Source organism: Vombatus ursinus, unplaced genomic scaffold (assembly GCF_900497805.2).
Source record: "Vombatus ursinus unplaced genomic scaffold, bare-nosed wombat genome assembly UNPS02014838.1, whole genome shotgun sequence".
Lineage (NCBI taxonomy): Eukaryota > Metazoa > Chordata > Mammalia > Diprotodontia > Vombatidae > Vombatus > Vombatus ursinus.
In genome coordinates this window covers 1,420,799-1,440,704 of record NW_020954616.1, presented here as the reverse complement: position 1 = coordinate 1,440,704, position 19,906 = coordinate 1,420,799, and the positions used below count along the sequence as shown (strand labels likewise).

The window sequence follows — 19,906 nt, the reverse complement described above, 5'->3', positions numbered from 1 at the left end:
GTTATGTGGTAGATGGGCTTGTTTGGCTTGAACTAAAATGTCCCCAAAGTAATTTATGTATCTCTTAGCCCTATGTGTTCAACAAACCTAGAATGTCCAGATTTTCTGTCACTAGAATGGCTAGATTTTCAAATCACAAGTTGAGATCCATGGACTAAATAACTAAACAGTTATTGTATATATACATATATGTGTATGTATACACACACAGTAACATATGTGCTAATTATAACTGTACTATTATATACTACATCACATATGTATGTATTTTTATATGTATTTACATATGTGTGTACTGTGTGCATATATGTGTATGTATGTGTGTATGTATGTATTGTCAACGTTGGGACTGTCTGGGAAAATCTGGACAGGTTGATGTGAACAGGAGCAAAGGCAACAAATGGTAGGTGTAACCCAAGGTTGAGGCTTGGCAAGTCAAGATCAACAACAGGAGAAGGGGACAAGGAACTCAAGAAAGTAGAACATCACAGAGTTGAGCTGGTTCAACAAGGGTCCTAGATGGGGAAGGAAGAGAGGTGAGATGGAGGAGTAAGTCATGGAAAATGAGGAAGTTGAAGGACTGGGCAGTTGAGGTGTTTGAGACTGTGGTCCTCGTTCTCAAAGAGGATCAAAATGACGTCGCTGTCAGAGTCAGGCTACAGTGCATTGGACCGTGGCTGACCAGACCAATATGAGCTCAGGATGCTCTTCCACAGGGGTGGGCACAAAGAGTCCACGTGAACGTTTGGGGTAGATTCTCTAAATTTATGCATCTCCTGTTTCTTTTGAGCTCCTTTAATTCTGCTTTGCTCACAGAGCACACCTTCTTCTCGGATGAGGGCACACCTTGCTGAGCTCCACTGTTGCCAGCTATGTATTGGTTCACCTTTCCCTCCAAGTTATCAACAAACTGTTGCTGCTCAGAGAAGTGATCTAATCTGTTGACATTAATTTTGCTGGTAGTCATTTTGCCTTGAGGACACTGCTTTTGTTGAATGCGAATATTTAGCTTGGAGAGGATAAGTCTATGATCCGTCCAGCACTCTACACTGCACATTGCCTTCATCAATCTCACATCCTGTCTCTTCACCTTACAATCACATAGTCTATTAAATGCCAATGTTTGCTGCGAGGGTGCATCCATGAAGTTTTATTGCATTTAGGTAAATAGAAAATAGTGTTGGTGAAGAGAAAGTCATAAGATGCACAAGTCTTCAGTAGCAAGTGACTATGGCTGTCGCTGTTTCCAACTCCATTTCTCCTGAGCATTGCCTGTCATATGTGGTAGTCTGAACCTACTCTAGCATTAAAATCACCCAGAATTATAAGCTTGTCCTCTTTTGGCACAATGATGATAAAGGTCTTCATAAAGGTCTCTAGGTCTTCATAAAATTTGCCTTTGACCTCATCAGGGTTTGTCACGGTGGGAACATAGGCACTGATAATGGTGGTATGGTGTTTTCACAAAAGCGGCAATGACGTTGTCATGAGCCTATATCATTCACTCCTTTTGGTAGGCATACGAGCTTGTTGCCTAGATTAGTTTTGATTACAAAACCTACTCCAGCTTCACAGTGCTCCCCTTCACTGTGACCACTCCAGAAAAATGTGTGTCCAGGTCCAACTTTAGTAAACTGTCCTTCATTTGCCAACATTGTTTCACTCAGGACTGCTATTTGGATGTGATACTTGCTGAGTTCTCTTTCAGGTCTGCTGGATTTAGTGTTGTCTACAAGTGTGCACACATTCCATGTTCCGATGGTGAATGGAATCATCTTTGCAGAAGTTTTTGTACATTTTTTTGTGTTTCAACAGCAGGGTGGGATCCCCACCTACCACGGTAATCAGGCCAGGGTTTGGTAAGCAGACAATTTTTAGGGCACCTTTTCTAGTCCCTTCCTCACACCAGGAGGTGAGCCTTAAAAGGCTGCTCAGATACCCAGGGGGCTGCCGAATCCCATTGCTGCTTCCAGTGAGAAAATGACCCTATGGCCTGGGCTGCCTGTGTGCAGGATTGTGACTATAGCTTCCAGTGTATCCGCACCTGCAGCTTTGGCACTTGCCTGTAACTACAGGACTTTGAGATAGGTAAAATGGCAAAATGGTATGGGTAATGTCTTTTGATTCATGCATAAACTAGATTTTAAGTGAGGCAGAGTTGCACAAAGTCATCAGCCTCACTTTCTCTTCCAGAGTCATCACAGTCCAGTGGCAAGACAGAGTCAAGATGATTGGTGATGGCTAAAGATGCAGTGGATGACCTTGGTATCTTTGGTTTCTAACCAACCTCTAAGCACTCCACAGAGCCTGCTTCGGCTGCTTTCATGGCCATTGGAACAAATTATTCTCATCAGCTCATTCCACCAAGGGAGTCTTCACATGTTTGGGGTAGACACTCCCCCAATTCACTGACAGGTTTGAGACTCCCTTGGTTACCCTCAACCTATTTTAGCCTGTCTGCTGAAACAGTTTACAAGGGTATGGCTGCTACACATGCTACACCTTCTTGGAGCTGTAGGTGAGAGTTAGGTAGATCAAATAGACACCAAAGGTGGAAAGCAGCCCTGAAAAGGCTCAGCAGCCCTCACACCAGAGGTACTAGTCTTCCCTGAACACATCCTACACCCCAAGGTGTTTGAGGGAGTATCATTATGTGTGTTGAAGTCCCCTAGTATGAGGGCAAGAGTTAGGGAAGAGAGAGAAGCACTGAATTCATTGAGAAAGGAAGGAGGGTGTTATGGAGGTTGGTAGATAACAGCTACTAAAGTCTTGACTGGCTGATAGAGATTGAACGAACCTCAGAGCTGGAGAGAAGACTTGATGTTGAGAGAGGGGGATCCTGGATATGGCGGTAGAAAGCAAGAAGTATTGTGACTCCCCTACCATGACCAATCAGTCACAGCAGGGTATGAGTGAAAGTGAATCCAAGTGCTAGGAGGGGTGCTTAGGGATGATATGTCAACAGAGAAGAAGACGGAAGATGGAAGGAGTGAGAAAGGAAAAGGCTTAAGATGAGAACAAGTTTATTACCCACGGAGCAGGCATTCTGGATTTACACTTGAAAGGGCAGGCAGATAGTAAGTGAGACATTTGAGGGAGGAGGGTTGGGGTGGATGGGAACGGAGAAAAGGGAGTAGGTAGTAGGGAATGGGCTGCCTGGTTCAGAATCTCTAGTATGGGTATGATAGGGTGGGAGTATGCCAATCATTAAGGCTGGTCATTGTTTCCAGGGGGCCAGGCATCTGGTGTAAAGGTGGGGAAAGCTGGAGAATGAGCTGGTAGTGAAGAGTGAATAGTGAGGCTAGATTAGGCTCCATCCAGGAGCTAGATGGAGCTTCTAGGCAAAAATCATTGAGCATCAAGGGGTGGAATTGTCCCAGGGCTCAGGCAATGGTGTATAGCTGAATATATGGGGACGGAGGCAGCAGGGATTGGAACCTGAGGAGGGGGAGTGCCCACATCCGGAGTTAGGCAAGCAATCTATATGGAGTTATAGCAGGCTAGGAGGGCTGACAAAATAGCTAATCTGGGCAAGACCCTCCTTCAGGTGCATAAGAATTTAACCTCTCCACAATTCCCCCTGACTGCCACACTTTGAGAGGGATATTGCCAAATGGACTACCTCCAGAAAAGAGTATTCAGAAAGGGGGTGAATGCCATCTTTTTGTTAAAAAAAAGTACTCCTTGCCCCTTGGCGTTTTTATCTTTCCTCTGACTGATGCTCGCATTTCAGAATGAAACAATCTCTACTCTCAAAGAGCTGACGTTTTATCAGGAGAGACAAGTACACATGAAAGCATATATAGGAAAAAATATAAAGAGAATTAATATAAAGTAGTTGAAACAAGATAGTTAGAAAGGGAGGACATTAGCAGTTTGGAGGGATGGGATCAGGAAAGACAGAAAGTGGGACTTGAAGGAAAAAAGGGATTCTTTAAGATGAAAAGTGAAGGTATTCCAGCATGAGAGCCAACCAAGACAAAGGCACAGAGTTTGAAGATGTTGTGCCAACTTTACCCAAGTAGCATGTGATTGTTCTCTTTAGTTTTTAATAATAGTAGCTAGCATTTATGTAGAGCTTAAAGATTTGAAAAGTGCTTTACGTATGTTAATTCATTTGATCCTCACAACACCCCTCTAAGGTAGATCCCATTATTCCCACTTTACTGAGGAAGAAACTAGTCAGACAGAGGTTTAGTGACTTGTCCATAGTCTTACATGGGTAGTAAGGGTCTGAGACAGGTTTCTAATTCAGGTTTTTCTGACTCCAAATATGGCACTCTGTCCAGTAATAAGAGTTAATATGAATTGGCATTTTCAGCTGTTCTTGGATACCAGCCCCCTTGCCTGGTCATTTATCTCAGCCTTCTCAGCTGCCTTTCTGAGACCTGAGCCTCCAAGTACCAGATATCAAACTATTCTACAAAATGACACGGTTCAGCTTTCAAAAGAGAGACAATCATCAGTTAAACAGATTAGGTACACAACGCAGAGAAGAAGAGGAATACAGTTTCATAGCTTTTGATAAACCCAAAGACCCCCATTGCTGGTATAAAGACTTACTGTTTGACAAGATCTTCAGAGAAATCTGGAAAGCAGTCTGGAAGAAATTACGTATAAACCAACAATTCTTCACCTTCTTTGTGTCATGGAGCATTGTAGCAGTTGGGGGGAGGGAGGGGCACCTCTGTAGTGGATAATGTATAGAATAAGGTGATAAAATATTAAACAAACAAGTTCATGGACCCCCAAGTTAGAAACCTCTGATAGTTGGAGAAAAGCTTCAGATATGATTGTGTTGGACTACAAACATGTACAAAGGAACTCCAAGCTATCAACATACGAATATGAATATATACCCCAAATGCATATATTATGCAAATGCCCCAATATGAAAAATGTCCCAAATAACTAATAATTAGAGAAATGCAAATTAAAGCAATTCTAAGATTCTACCAAGTGAGAAAAATGACAAATAATGGAGAGATTGTGGGAAAACAGGCACACTAATGCACTGTGGAAAGAGTAGTAAATTAGTCTAGCCACTCTGGAAACCAATTTGAAACTATGCCTCCAAAATCACTAAACTATGCATGTCCTTTGACCCAGCAATACCACCTCTAGACCTATGCCCTAAAGGGATCAAAGGAAGAGGAAGAGGACCCACATATCTAAAACTATTTATAACAACTCTTTCTGTAGTAGTAAAGGACTAGAAATTATTGGGGAATGACTAAACAAATTATAGTATATTCATGTAATGGAATATTACTGCATGGTAAGACAGTTTCAAAAAATTGGACAGTTTCAAATAAACCTGAGACAACATGTATGAACTGATGTATAGTGAAGTGAGCAGAACTAGGAGAACAATTTATTCAGTAACAACATCTATTAATTCTTTTGACCCTCATAATAACCCTGTAAGATAGGTCCTATTATTATCCCCATGTTACAAATGAAGAAACCAAGACAGATAAAGGTTAAGTGACTTTACAGACACTTGCTGCTACCACCTTACCTGGACTTTCTTATTCTACTAATTATATTGGCCAAAGTATGGGAAATACCTTTTCTCCTTAGTAGAAACTGTGTTAAATTTGAACCCATTTTTCCCAGACACTGAGGTATTATAGAAAGAGAATGTTCTCCAAGATTTTAATGTGTGGGAAAGTTTGTATTTCTGTCCATGTTATGTCTTCTCAGTAAATATCACAATAAAAGCTAATTGATGTTAATTGATTGAGTGGAATTGGAGCACTAATCACTGGTGGTTAACTGTAAGCTTCTTTCGTAAAAATTTTTTTTTTAAATCCTAGTTATTTACTATATACAAAGTTCAGTCACATCTCTGTGCCTTTCCATAGGTTGTACTCCATATTTGGAATATACTCCCTCCTTACTTTCACTTCATAAAATACTTTCTGTTTACTTTCACATGTATTGTGGAATTCTGGATTCATTCTTTCAAGGTGAGGCCAATTATATCTCCCCTTCAGTGTTCTAGGGGTAAACCTGAGAAGCAGCAGGGGTTTCTTTCCCTAATGTTTTTGGGCCTTATTTCAATGTGTTTATCTCCCCTTCCCCAGAGTTAGCTTCCACCCTATGTGAAACTGTGTATCCCTATTACATATAGCTTACTTTTATTTTAAAGTATATAATAAATTCTCTTCTTTTTATTCTGTTCTGTGCATCTTAAAAAGATGACTCAATGTCCCCCCTTTTCCTTTTTTCTTTCCTTTTTCCTTCCTTCCTTCCTTCCTTTTTTCTTTCTTAATTGCTTGCTTAATTTCTGTCTTCTTTTATTACTCTGCCTCTATCCCCTCACCCTCCCACTACCCTATTGAGATAAAAAAAAGACAAAGAAAAAAATTGAAAAAAATCCTCATGAGAAATATATATAGTCAAGCAAAACAAATTCCCATATTGTCTTTGTCCAAAAGTAAATTAACCTTCCTTGTGTCATAGGACCCTTTGACAGTCTGGTAGAGCCTATAAATCCCTTCCCACTTATTCTGCATCTTGAAACCACCACCTCTCTGTCAAGAGGTGGGTAGCATGCTTCATCATTAGTTCCCTGGAACTGTGATCGGTCATTGTATTAATCATAGTTGTCAAATCTTTCAGAGTGTTTTTTTTCCCCTCAATTTCCACTGAGATTCTTAACCTTTGGCTCCTCCAAATGAATTTTATTTTTTTCTAGCCTTATAAAGCAATCTGTTGATAGTTTGATTGGCATGGGACTGAATAAATAAACATAAGTAGTATTATCATTTTTACTATATTGGCACAGCCTACCCATGAGCAATTAATATTTTTCTAATTATTTAGGTCTGCCTTTATTTCTGTAGTTGTATTCTTATCAGGGCAGCTAGATGGCACAGTAGATAGAGTACTGGGCCTGGAGTCAGGAATACTCACCTTCCTGAGTTCAAATCTAGCTTCAGACACTTATACTAGTTGTGTGACCCTGGGCAAGTCCCTTAACCCTATTTGCCTCCATTTTCTCATCTGTAAAATGAGCTAGAGAAGGAAATGGCAAACCACTTCAATGTCTTTGCCAAGAAAACCCCAAATGGGATCACAAAGAATCAAACACAACTGAAAAATGACTCAACAACATTCATATACCTGCCTCAAGTCTCTCAGCACTCCAATCCACTAAATCCATTCCAACCCACTCAGTCTTCTACTAAAGCTGTCAGATTCATCTTCCTAAAGTTCAAGTCTGACCATGTCACTTTCCCTCCAATAAATTCCAGTCCCTCTAAATTATCTCTAGGATCAAATATAAAATCCTCTGTTTAGTTTTCACTATTTCACAAAAACTGCTGGGAAAACTAGAAAGCAGTCTGGTAGAAACTAGTCATAGACCAACATTTCATACCGTATACCAAGATAAGATCAAAATGGGTACATGATTTAGACAAAAAGGGTAATATCATAAGCAAATTAGGGGAACATGGAAAAAAATTACCTGGCAGATCTATGGATAAGAGAAGAGTTTATGACTAAATAAGAGATAAAGAAGATCATAGGAGGTGAAATTGATAGTTTTGACTACATGAAATTAAAAAGAATTTGCACAAGAAGAACCAACACAGCCAAAATTAAAAGGAAAGCAGGTAACTGGGGGGGCAGGGGTGACTTATAGCAGTTTCTCTGATAAAGGTCTCATTTTTTCAAATATATAGAGAACTGAGTCAAATGTATGAAAACAAGAGCCATGTCCCAATTGATAAATGGTCAAAGGATATGAACAAGCAGTTTTTAGAAGAAGAAATCAAAACTATCAATTGTCATATGAAAAAATGCTCTAAATCACTATTGATTAGAGAAATTCACATTAAAACAACTCTGAAATATTACCTCACATCTATCAGACTGGCTAATATGACAGAAAAGGAGAATGACAAATTCTAGAAGTGATGTGAAAAATAGGGACACTAATGCATTATTGATGGAGTTGTGATCTGGTCCAACCATTTTGGAGAACATTAATTATGCCCAAAGGGCTATACAACTATGCTTACCCTTAGACCCAGCAATACTGCTACTAGGTTTGAATCGCAAAGAGATTTTTTTTAAAAAAAGGAAAGGGACTCATTTGTACAACATAGTTATAGTAGCTATTTTTACATTGGCAAAGAATTGGAAATTGAGGAGATGCCCATCAATTGGGGAATGGCTAAACAAATTGTGGCTTATGATTGTGATTGAATACCATTGTGCTGTAAGAGATGATGACATATATGGTTTCAGAAAAATCTGGAAAGATATATATGAACTGATGCAAAGTAAAGTAAGCAGAACCAGAAGAACACTACACAGTAACAGCAATGTTGTAATGATGTTGTTCAATCAGGTCCAGCTCTGCATAACCCCATTATGGCATTCTCTTGGCAAAGATACTGGAGTGGCTTACCATTTCCCTCTCCAGTGGATAAGGGCAAACAGAGTGTTAAGTGACTTACCTGGGGTTACAGAGTTAGTAAGTGTCTGAAGCCAGATTTAAACTCAGGTTTTCCTGACTCCAGAACCAGTGCTCTATCCACTGAGCTACCTAACTGGCTAAAAGATACTGGAGTGGTTAGCTATTTCCTTCTGCAGCTCATTTTACAGATAAGGAAACTGTGGTAAACAGGGTTAAGTGACTTGCCCAGAGACACAGCTAGTAAATGTCTGAGGCCGTATTTGAATACAGGAAGATGAGCTTCCTGACTCCAGGCCTGGCACTCTATCCACTGTACCACCTACCTGCTCATAATGATAATCAACTGTGAAAGACTTAGCTACTCTGATCAGTACAAAAATTCCAAAGGACTCATGATGACAAATGCCATCCTTTAAAGAGAGAACTGATCAACTTGTAGTGTAGACTGAAGCACATTTTTTCCACTTTATTTTTGTTGTTGTTTTGCAACATGGTTAATATGGAAATGTTTTTCATGACTTCACATGTGTAATGGGTATCATATTCCTTGCTTTCTCAGTGGGTGGAGAAGGAATTAGAGGAAGGGAGAGAATTTGGAACTCAAAATTAAAAAGTGAATATTAAAAAAATTCTATTGAAAAAACAAAACACTCTATTCTGTGCCTTTTTATTGTTGGTCCCCAATTTAGGCTATTCTGCTAAGGACTACTTTAGCTCTATCTCATTAGTTTTTGTATATTGTCTCATTTTGTCAGTTTCTTTGAAAATATTTTATTGTTTCTATGATTTGTTCTTTGACCCACTTTTCTTCAGGATTAAGTTACTTAGTCTCAATGTTTACATCTTGCTTCTCTGGCCTTTTATTAACTATAATTTTATTGTATTGTGATCAGTAAAGTATATAGTTTGGTTTTTCTGCATTTGATTTCAAGGTTGATAGGCCCCAATATATGTTCAATATTACAAAGGTTACATGCACAGCTTAGAAATATGTAAATTCCTATTCCCGTTCAGTAATTGCAAAGGATTTATTGTCTGTAGTTTTTCTAAAGTTTTCTCTATATCCTTAACTTCCTTCTTATTTATTTATCTGTTGGTTAACTTTGGATATAAAAGCAATACATTGAGGTTCCCCACCATTATAATTATCTAATTCTCCCTGCATTTTGGTTAACTTTTCCTCTAAGCATTTGTGTGCTATTTCCATTTGGTGCCTATATATTAAGTATTATCTATGGTACTTGTATTTATCTATGGTATTATCTATGGTTCCATTATCTATGGTACTTTAAGCATAATGCAGTTTTTGTCTCTTTTTATTTTGTCTCTTTTTATCGTATCTTTGTCTGAAATCATGATTGCTACCCCTTGTTTTGGGGGGTTTTTTGTTGTTATTGTTGTTTTGAAGTTTATCTGAAGCATAATAGATTCTGGCCAGCCACTCATTTTAATTCTATGTGAATCTTTATATTTCTTTTATTTATCTATTTATTTATTTATTTATTTTTAGTTTTCAACATTCACTTCCACAAGATTTTGCGTTCCAAATTTTCTCCCCATCTCATCCCTCCCCCCACCCCAAGATGGCATGCATTCTGTATACCCCTTCCCCTAATCTGCCCTCCCTTCTATCTTCCCCACCCCCCCTTCTCTTATCCCCTTCCCCTTCTATTTTCCTGTAGGGCAGGATAGATTTCTATGCCCCATTTCCTGTATGAATCTTTATATTTCAAGCATGTTTTTTGTAAACAAGATACTGTTGGATTCCGCTGTCCTCTTCTGTTTTATGGGTTGGTTCCCATTCATGTTCAAGGTTATGACTGATAGCTGTATATTTCTCTTAATTCTATCCACTTATGCTTTTTTCTTCTCTTTTCTCCCACTCCCCCTTTCACAAAGAATGTAGAGAAAGAGGAGCTTGTTTCATACTTGTGATCTATAAATGAAGTCTCCATTTCTACTCTGTTGCCCCTCTTCTCTTCCCCTTGCCTGGCTGCTGATCACAGGCTTTTACTCTTTATATACTTTTAATCTCTCATTTCAGGTGTCCCCTCCACCTCAAATATTGAAGTTTGTTTTGCTTAGGATTACTCCCTCACCTATCCTACTTCTTCCTCTGAAACCCCTATCCCTTCTTCCTGACCCTACCTGTTAAAGTAATGTATTTCTATACCACACTTTTGCATATATGTGTATATATGTATTCAACTTTTCTTTGTTCAAATCAAATAAATGAATATCCAATCCCTTCATTTCTTCAAACATGTTTGCATATTTTTCCATTTCATGTACCCTTATCATGTGACGTAATCAATCTCCTTCCCTTCTTCCTTTCCTCTCCATCATAATTCCCTATCTTCTCCAAAGGTCATAAAATAAAAACAAAAGGACCTCAAGGCCCTCTGTCTTTCTTATTTAACTTTGTCATCCTTGAAAACATTAGGCTTCTGAGAGGGCACTTTTTTCTTCTTCTCCGATTAGCATGTAATAATTCATCTTCATATAATCCCTTTCAATTGATCGGATCTGAATACTTTTCTATGCTTCTCTTGACTCTTCTGTTTCCATTTCAAAGTGTCTGCTCGGTTCTGTCCTTTTCATCAGGAATCGAGAAGCCTGTTTCATTAAATGCTCATTCCCCCTCCCCACTCCACGCACCCTCTGTAGGACTATACTCAATTTTGCCAAATAAGCCTTTATCTTGGCCATAAGCCTTTATCTTTTGCTTTTTGGAATTTCATAGGGAAAGTTCTCCTTTTCCTTCATGTAACAGCTTCCAAGTCTTGTGTGATCATGACCTTGGTTCCTTGGTACTCAAGCTCCTTTTTTTTTTTTTTAACTCTTTGAAAATATTTTTTCTAAATAATGGAGTAGATGGTATGCTGGACCTGAATTCAAGAAGACCTTCAAATCCTGCCCCAGTCACTTGCTAGTTGTGCGACCCTGGACAAGTCACTTAACCACTGGCTGCCTCAGTTTCCTTATCTATAAAATGGGGATAATAATACCTCCTTCATAAGGTTGTCGTGAGGGTAGAATGAGACAGTGTTTGTAAAGTGCTTTGAAAATCTTAAAGATAATAATAATTAATAATAGCATTTAAATAAATAGCTTTGAAGTTTGCAATGCACTTTACATATGTTAACTAATAGGATTCACACAACAATCCTTTGAGATAGGTGCTATTATTATCTTCATTTTACATATGAGGAAACTGGGGTAAAAAAAAAGGTTAAGTCACTTATCTAAAGTCACACGACTATTAAGCATTTGAACTCAGATCTTCCTGACTCCAAGTCTTGTGCCCTATCTACTGCACCACCTAGCTGTCCCTGTATAAATTCTATCATTATCATCATCATCGTTGTCGTCACCATCATCATCATCATCACCACCACCACTGCCACCCCTGCCACCGTCATGATTATCATCCTTGGAAGCTTTGGGTTTAGGCTATGATGTTCTTGGGAATTTTCATTTTGGGATTTCTTTCAGGAGTTGACCAGTGACCTTCTATTTTCACTTGCCTATCTGGTTCTAAGAGACCTAGGCAATTTTCATTTATGACAAAGCATTTTTTTTAGTCTTGATCATTAGTTAGTCTGATAACTCTTAATTATTACTGCTTGACCTGTTTTCCAGCCAGCTGTTTATGATAATATATACATTATATTTTCTTATTTTTTTTAATCTTCAGAATTCATTTTAATCCTTATTCATGTCTCCTGTGACCAACCACAATCCCAAAGGACTCATGATGAAACATGCTGCCCTCTTCCTGAAAGAGAGGTGATAGATTCAAAAGTACAGATTGAGTCCTATTTTTTTTTGGAGGGGGAGAGGAGCTGGGGGGACTAGCCCAATTTAAGAATTTATTTTCCTAAATGTTTGTGACAAGGATTTTGATTTTTTTTTTTTGCTTTTGCCATGATAGGGAAGGGAGAGAGGTGGGAGGGAGAGAAGTTGGATCTGTGTGAAAATAAAATAAAATTTTATTTTAAAAATATTTATTGGCATCTCATGGAATTGTTTTCTCTTTAACCCATTCTAATTTTCATAGACTTTAATTCTGGGATTAGGTTTACCACAGTCTGTTCTAAGGTATTTATTCTCTTTGCCATTCTTTCCTCTCTAGCTATTCCATTTTGTATTTCTTGTTTCATTTCTTCTAAGTATTCTTATACGCCTTGTGACCAGGACATTCTTTTCTTAGAGGCTCTCCTTGAATTTGTTTTGGGGTTACTTACTTGTTCAGGGCTTACCTCCCTTGGACTTTTTTTAGTCCTAGGTATTTCTTCATTGTGTTTGGTATTTTCTTCTGTTTACTCATATCTCTAACCTTACTTTCTAGATTGGGAGGCCTGTCCTTGTGTTAAACTCCACTTGTGTATATCTAGATGCTGTGACCAGATCCCAATTGTTCCTGAGTGAGGTGACTAAGACAAGGCTCTACCTTGTGTAGGAATGTCAGGCCTTATCTTCTGCTGCGGTTCAAGCCCAGGTTGCCTGGGTGCTAGGTTGGGTACAGGCTGCCTGGATATGGCACTGACCCTATGTCCTCCTGTGGCTAAGGCTCCTTGGTCACTATATCACGGACTACTCTATCTCTGACTCCTGCTATGGGCCTTGGCCCCTTCACACACCTTTCCCTTACCCCAGCTTGTCACTGATCAGGGTTTCTTCAGGGTTCTGGAAGTCTTTTATGCAGTCCTAGACTGGATGTAGGGATTTATAACTATCTTTGTTTTTTCCTTACATCCTTCTGTTACATTTTTAAAACTTTATCAGGATACTTATGGGGGATCTGAACTGTAGACTGTAACATGCTGCCATTCTCCCACAATTCCTCCTTCCTCTCCCTTTAAAGAGGTCACTGGAAATTTTATCGTCCGTGTCACTGCCCGACCTGACTCCTCTTCATCCTCCACAGACATCCTCTCAGTTTAGCACTTATCCATTTGTCCCTTCCTTCTATTATATCTTTAACTCTCCTACTCTATCACAAGATACGATAGGCATAGAGATTTGGATAGTTTCCCCTAAGTTTTCTTGACAATAGGTTCTCATGACCATGGTACCTAGATTCCTGTACTAGCCTTTTCCCAGCTCCAACGCCCAGTCATCACCTGGAAAACACTCCCCAATGACCTCCCAACCAGGGCTTCTTATCCCTAAAGAGAGCCTGGGTAGATTTCTCAGTTCTCCTTATCTCAAGAACTGAAATGCAATCTTCTGTTGGAGAATCTCTCCCTTCTATATAGCTCTTAATGAGACCTCTAAGGCTGAGGGAGTTCCAGGGAGCACAGCTGTCCTATGATACAGGCAAGATCATGTTGACAGCATGGCCAACATTACCTCTACCATGAGCTAGCCTCAAGACTGATGGGGTTTCAGAACTTAATATGCAGAACTGAATTCAGCATTTGCTGTTGCTCAGCATGTTAAAATGTTCCTAGCTCTGGAAGGCCTATGTGCTAAGTTCTTGCTTGAGTTCCTTAAATGGCTATAAGTTAAACTTTCAGAAATATGCCTGCATAAAACCTGCTTCCAAGCACTGCTTTAAAGTACACTAGGGGGAGCTCACTCTGTAAAGAAACTTTTCAATTAATTGTTTGATAAAGTCAAGAATTTGAAGGTTAGGAGGGACTTTAGTGGACATCTGATCCAATCCATACATGAAAGGAATCCCCACTGTATGACAAGTAGTTCTTATATAGCCTCTGTATGAAGATCTCCAAGGAGAGTTTACTTATCTTCTCCCAAGGAAGCTCATTCCAAGCTCATTTTACCTTTGTATAGCTCTACTTGTGAATGAATAGTGAATAAACATTTATTAAGCACCTACTACATGCTGAAAAATAAGAAAAAGACAGCCCCTGCCCTCTTATAAGAGCTTACAATCTAATGTGGGAAGAAAATACACAAAACGGAGCTGAAGTGGTGTTAGGGTATGAGGAGCAGAAAGCACGATCTTCTTGCCATGGGAACCAAGAAATCAGCTGATAGATAATGAAGTTAGATGGGAAATTGTTAACCCTCTCTAAAAGGAGGCTTTGGAAGGAATTTATTCCTCCTCCCTCCAACCCTCCAATCAGAAGGAAAAGGCAACTGAGGGTGCTAAGGAGGTATCCAAGAAGAATAAAGCCATGATGATGATGAGATTTCAAGTGATGAACTTATCTTGGAGGGTGCTTGATGTTCATGGAGTCAAAATCAAGCAGATCTGTATGGGAAATGGACCGTTGGGAAGGTTCTCTTGACCTCCAGCCTAAAGTGACCTCTGCAACTTCAGCTATTGATTCTGCTTCTGCTTTCTGGGGACAAACAGAAAAAGTCTTCATACTTCCTCCATACACAACATTTCAAATACTGGAAGACAATTATTATGCGCCCACCTGAGTCTTCTCTTCACCAGACTTAACATGCCTACTTCCTTCAATTAATTGTTGTATGACGAGGAATAAAGGCCCTTTGCCATCCTGGTTGCCTTCCTTCGGACACTCTTGAGCTTATCAATGTCCTTCTTAAATGGGGGGAGAGGGGAAAGGGGAGGGAGTCAATAACTGAACACAGTTGTCCAGATGAGGTCTGAGGAGTGGTGAGTACAGTGGCACTATCCCCTCTCTCTTTCTGGAAGCTACATCTTTCTTAAAACACATTAGGTTGTTGTTGTTGTTGTTGTTTGGCTGCCACATCACACTACTGATTCATATCAAATATGTGATTCACTAAAACCCAGAGATCTTTTTCAGCCAAACTATGCTTAATCATGCCTCCCCCATCTTGTACTTGTAAAATTGATTTTTTGCACCTAAATGTACAGGTTTACATTTATCCCTACTCAATTTTATCTCATTAGATTCATTCTCATCCTTCCAGATCCTGACTGTCAGCCATTCAGTGAGTTAGCTGTCCCTCTGTTTTGTGTCATTTTCAGATTTTATGAGAATGTCATTTCAACATTTGTTTATGTCATTGATGAAATTGTTAAACAGCCCAAGGCCAAGTACAGATCCCAGGGGTCCCCAGAGGAAACCCTCTGTCATATTGACATTGAACCATTTAACTAACAGCTCCTCTTTGAGTCCTGCCAAGCAATCATTTCTGAATCCATCTAATTGTATGTCTAATCCATATATCTCCATCTTCTCCACAATTATAATGAGATATTTTAGCAAATCATTGCCAAAATCCAGAGCTTTCCCTTCATTTACTAGTTAATAATCCTGTCAAAAATGGAAATGAGGTTAATCTGGTGTGACCTTTTCTTGATGAAGTCATGCCAACTCTTTGTAATCACTACATTCCTTTCTAGATGTTTGCCAGCCATCTCTAAATACCTCGGTCATTGAAGTCAAGCTCACTGGCCTATAGTTTCAAGACTCTGTTCTCTTCTATTTTTCAAGAATTAGGACATTTGTCCTTGTCCAATCTGGTGGTACCTCTCCTGTTTTCAGTGATCTTTCAAATATCACTGTCAGATGCTCAGCAATCGTATCTCTCAGATCTTTTAGTACCTGAGGATGTAGTTATGTTGAAGGTTATATTGACTCAGTTACCCATTATTCCCAGCCTTGCTTATCAAACAGTGCTGGGGGAGGCTCTGGTGGGGAAGGAGATACCAAGTCTGTAGCTTTTTGTATCACTTCTTTTTGTCATGTTGTCGTTTTCTTGCTACTTTGGGGAGGAACTGAGATTCAAGGGCCCTACCTCTTTTGCTAAGGTGGACCTATCTGGATTATCTTAAAGTTACCTATAAAAGCTGTCCCCACCTTGAAGCCATTGCTGATCTCCAGTGAGTAGTGGTCAAGGTGTCGCTACCTTGAAGTACTTATAATAAAATCCTTTTTAATTCTCTTTGTCCTGAGTTTTGCCTCGTTAATCTGGATAAAAGCCCAAATGAAGAATTTTTCTTTCAACAGTTCATCTGGGCAAGGTTACCTAAATTTATCAAGGACAGCTAGTGTACTCTTACTACCTCCTCATTGATCTTGGATATCAACTCCCTATTAGCCATTTTTTGGTTTCATCATTTCCAGTACTATAATGGCAAAGGCCATTCTTCCCTGGCAGAGAAAATAGGCAAAAAAAAAAAAGTTTTGAGCAGCTCTCCCTGCTTTCTGTTAGAAGTTATCATTGTGCCATCCGCTCTAGTGAAGATCCTATCCCACCTTTGATAAATGGCCACTTTCATCGTCCTTAGTTTCCATCAACAGATTAAATTCATTCAGGAATTTATCATTCTTGACACATGTTCTTACAGTCATCCTCTGTAACCTGGCCCTGCTTCTATCTTCCGGACATTAATTTTAAAAAATCCTAAGTTGGTGGGTGAGTTCTCTGTACCTCCACATAGATCCCTTTCCATAAATCCCATTGTTTCCCATTGTGTCTTCAGAATTTCACTCTGGAGCATCTGCCATCCCTCCTGGCCCAGCTTCCTTTGTAGTGTCCTACCTTTCTTTCCTATCCTTTTGTGCTTGGTTTGTCTGCTTTGTAAATCTGTAGTTTCACACATCACAGTTTCTCAGAGAGGAGCAATAAAACCAAAGTTCTGGATTTAAACTCTGAACAGATCTGGATTAGAATCCTGACTCTACCATTTACTAGCCATGTGACTCTGAGCCACAATCTCCTCATGTGTAAAATGGGAATAAGAACATAATCTTAAAAGTTGGAAAGAGCTTCAGAGGACTTCTATTCTAATCTGCAGCTGAATAAGAATCTTCTCCACAACATCCCTGACAAGTGATAATCCAGTCTCTACTTGTCAACTTCCAGGGAAGGACAACCAACTCTCTCAAGTAAATGGACACTTTGGGACAGCTCTAATCTTTAGGATAATTTTCCTTATGTAGCCCAGCTTAAATAGCCTCTTCCACAGAGACTTCGAAGAAACCAATTTCACAGTCCTCTAACTGACATGTGGGGTGGGGGAGGGGGCTCATGCTAGATGTCAACCAGGGCAGGGCCAGGTTGAATCCAGGACAGACAGGGAGACTACTAAGTGTAAAACAACAGTCCCAACCACCTGGTCCTTTTCCTAAATACTATGACTCTCATTTTCTGGAAACCTATAACCTTGTTTGTGGTCAAAGTTTGTTCCATTAAGATAAGCTTGGATTGATTTGATTTTTAAAAATGGATCCCAGCACTTACACACATCTGTCCCTTTTGGCTATCCCAACCAGGTTACATAGTGGATAGGAGTACTGCTCCTGGAAACACAAAGCTCTAGGTTCAAATTTAGCCTTAAGTACTTACAAGCTATATGACTCTCGAAAGTCACTTAACCTATCTGCCTCAGTTTTTTCATCTATAAAATGGGGATAATAATAGCACCTACCTTACAGAGTTGTGATAAGTATAAAATATTTTTAAAGTGCTTTGTAAGCCTTAAAGTACTATATAAATGCTAGTTATCATCATCATCATCATCATTATCATTATTATTTCTGGCTTCATTTAACATTCTTTTGGTCTCCAAAAACCCCAAATCTGAGTTTTTGAGATTCCCCTGAGTGATGTAATTTCACTAGTCATACTCTATACCCCTTTCTCATCCCATCCCCATTTCCACTACACCAAATGGACATTCAGAGAAGAGAGTGCTAAAAAAAAAAACAAAAACAAAAACAAAACCCAGTGTGTAGCTACTTCCTTATATTGAAAGGAAACAATTATCTGAGATTAGGGTGCTCTACTTCCTCTAAAGTTACTCTGACCCAATGCCCTAGGGGGCCCATGTAATCAGATCACAACTGCAACCAACACAGATGCACCTGCCTCCAGTCTGATGTAGCTTCTATTGGGGAACTTGTGCCTACCCCTTTCCTCCTGGGCCCCATGCTGCTGAAGGTGACTGTGCTGCTCTTGGGTAAGTAAGCCCCAGGGGAGCCTCCTAGGGCTCTGGGGACAGGAATTCCAGGATGGGAAATCTGGGAGCTCAGGCTTCTCTCATCCAACAGGGTCTACTTAGGGAGCTAGAAATGGGAGACAGTAAAGGAAGTGGGCATAGGTTCATTTTCCCAACCCATCCAAATCTGGCTCCCTGGCAGCGTGATCAGAGAATCCAAGAACTTCAGAGTTGGAAAGGACCTCAGAAACCATCTAGTCCAAGCCATACCAGAATGATAATCCTCTCTATAAAATCCCCTACTGCCTTTTCTTGAAGAGCTTCAGGATACCCACACCCTAAGGCAGCCCATTCCACTTTCGGTCAGTTCTCTTGGAGAAAAACAGTTTCTCCTTTATCAATTTCCCTAATGAAATGTGCAACCCTGAACTGAAAACAATATTTTCAATGTGGTCTGACCTTTTTCTTTATGTATAGCCAAATCTTCCTCTACAGCTTCCACACATTGCTCCTACTGTCTGGGACCAAACAGCAGGCGTTGAATCCTTCTGCTATAGGACAGCTGGATCATATCTTTGTGCTCCCCTTAAGCCTCAGAGTATTTTACACATAGTAAAGGTTCATGAAATGTTTGTCAAATTGACCACCTTGCAGGCTGATTGGCTGAACTCTTTGAACCTATTTTTCTTAGAAACTTGAGTTTCAGAATATCACTCCCTGTCCTTATTGCCAAAGACTTCTACAATGCATCCCTACCCTATCTATTCAAGCCAACAAATAATTCAACAAACATTTGTTAAGCACCCACTATGTGCAAAACACTGTAGTAGCCAGCCTTCAATCAATTAATCAAGTCTTTATTAAGTGCTTCCTACATGCCAGGCCCTATGTTCAACTGGGAGATTCAAGGAAAATGAATGAAACAATCCCTACTCACAAGTTTACATGCAAATGGAGAAGATAGGTACACAACAAACAAATGTATCTATACACACATACATATATAATTATATGCAGACCAAATGCAAAGACAATAAATGAAAATAGGTATTAAGTAGTTATATGCAATGTTGTTTTGGAGGGAAGCCACTAGCATTTAGGGGAAGTCTTAGAATTTAATAGTGTAAGATACCTGGTGGAAGGGGGGCAGATGGGAAGTGCAACCAGAGTTAAGACATATTAAGTCCTAAATCTTGCTTCTTCCTTGCGTCTCCCCTAACATTTTTACACCAAGTAAATCAGGCTAAAATATACATCAGGGAAAGCCTTGAAAGGATTAAAAAAAAAAAAGAAAGGAAGAAGAAAAAGGAGTCAGTCACAAGACTAGAAGAGCCCAAAGGAAGGGAGAGTGTGGAGTGTGGTCATAGGAGGACTAGTTTAATCATTTGCCTTAGTGAGGAAGGACTGCCATATGTTTAGACCTACAAGAGACTTTAGAATCCATCCATTCCAACCCTCTCACTTTACCAATGAGAATACTGAGGCACAGAAAAGCTCAGTGACTTGCCCAGGGTCACACAGCTAGTCTAAGAAAGGTCTTGAACTAGGTCTTCCTGACCCCGGGTCCTGCTCTCTATCGACTGTGTCAGAAATTCAACACCAGCTAAAAGAGAATC

At 39.6% G+C, this 19,906-nt stretch overlaps 1 protein-coding gene across 2 annotated transcripts in view; it reads left to right on the top strand.

Moving 5' to 3' along the window:
- Nucleotides 1-18,155: 18,155 nt before the first annotated feature.
- Nucleotides 18,156-19,906, top strand: part of FCRL6 (Fc receptor like 6) — a 36,538-nt gene continuing 34,787 nt past the window's right edge. For both annotated transcript variants that reach the window (XM_027840084.1, XM_027840083.1), the window contains exon 1: nucleotides 18,156-18,311. In XM_027840084.1, the coding sequence (XP_027695885.1) occupies nucleotides 18,281-18,311 (31 nt within the window). In that variant the 5' untranslated portion in view covers nucleotides 18,156-18,280. The remainder of the gene's footprint in view (nucleotides 18,312-19,906) is intronic.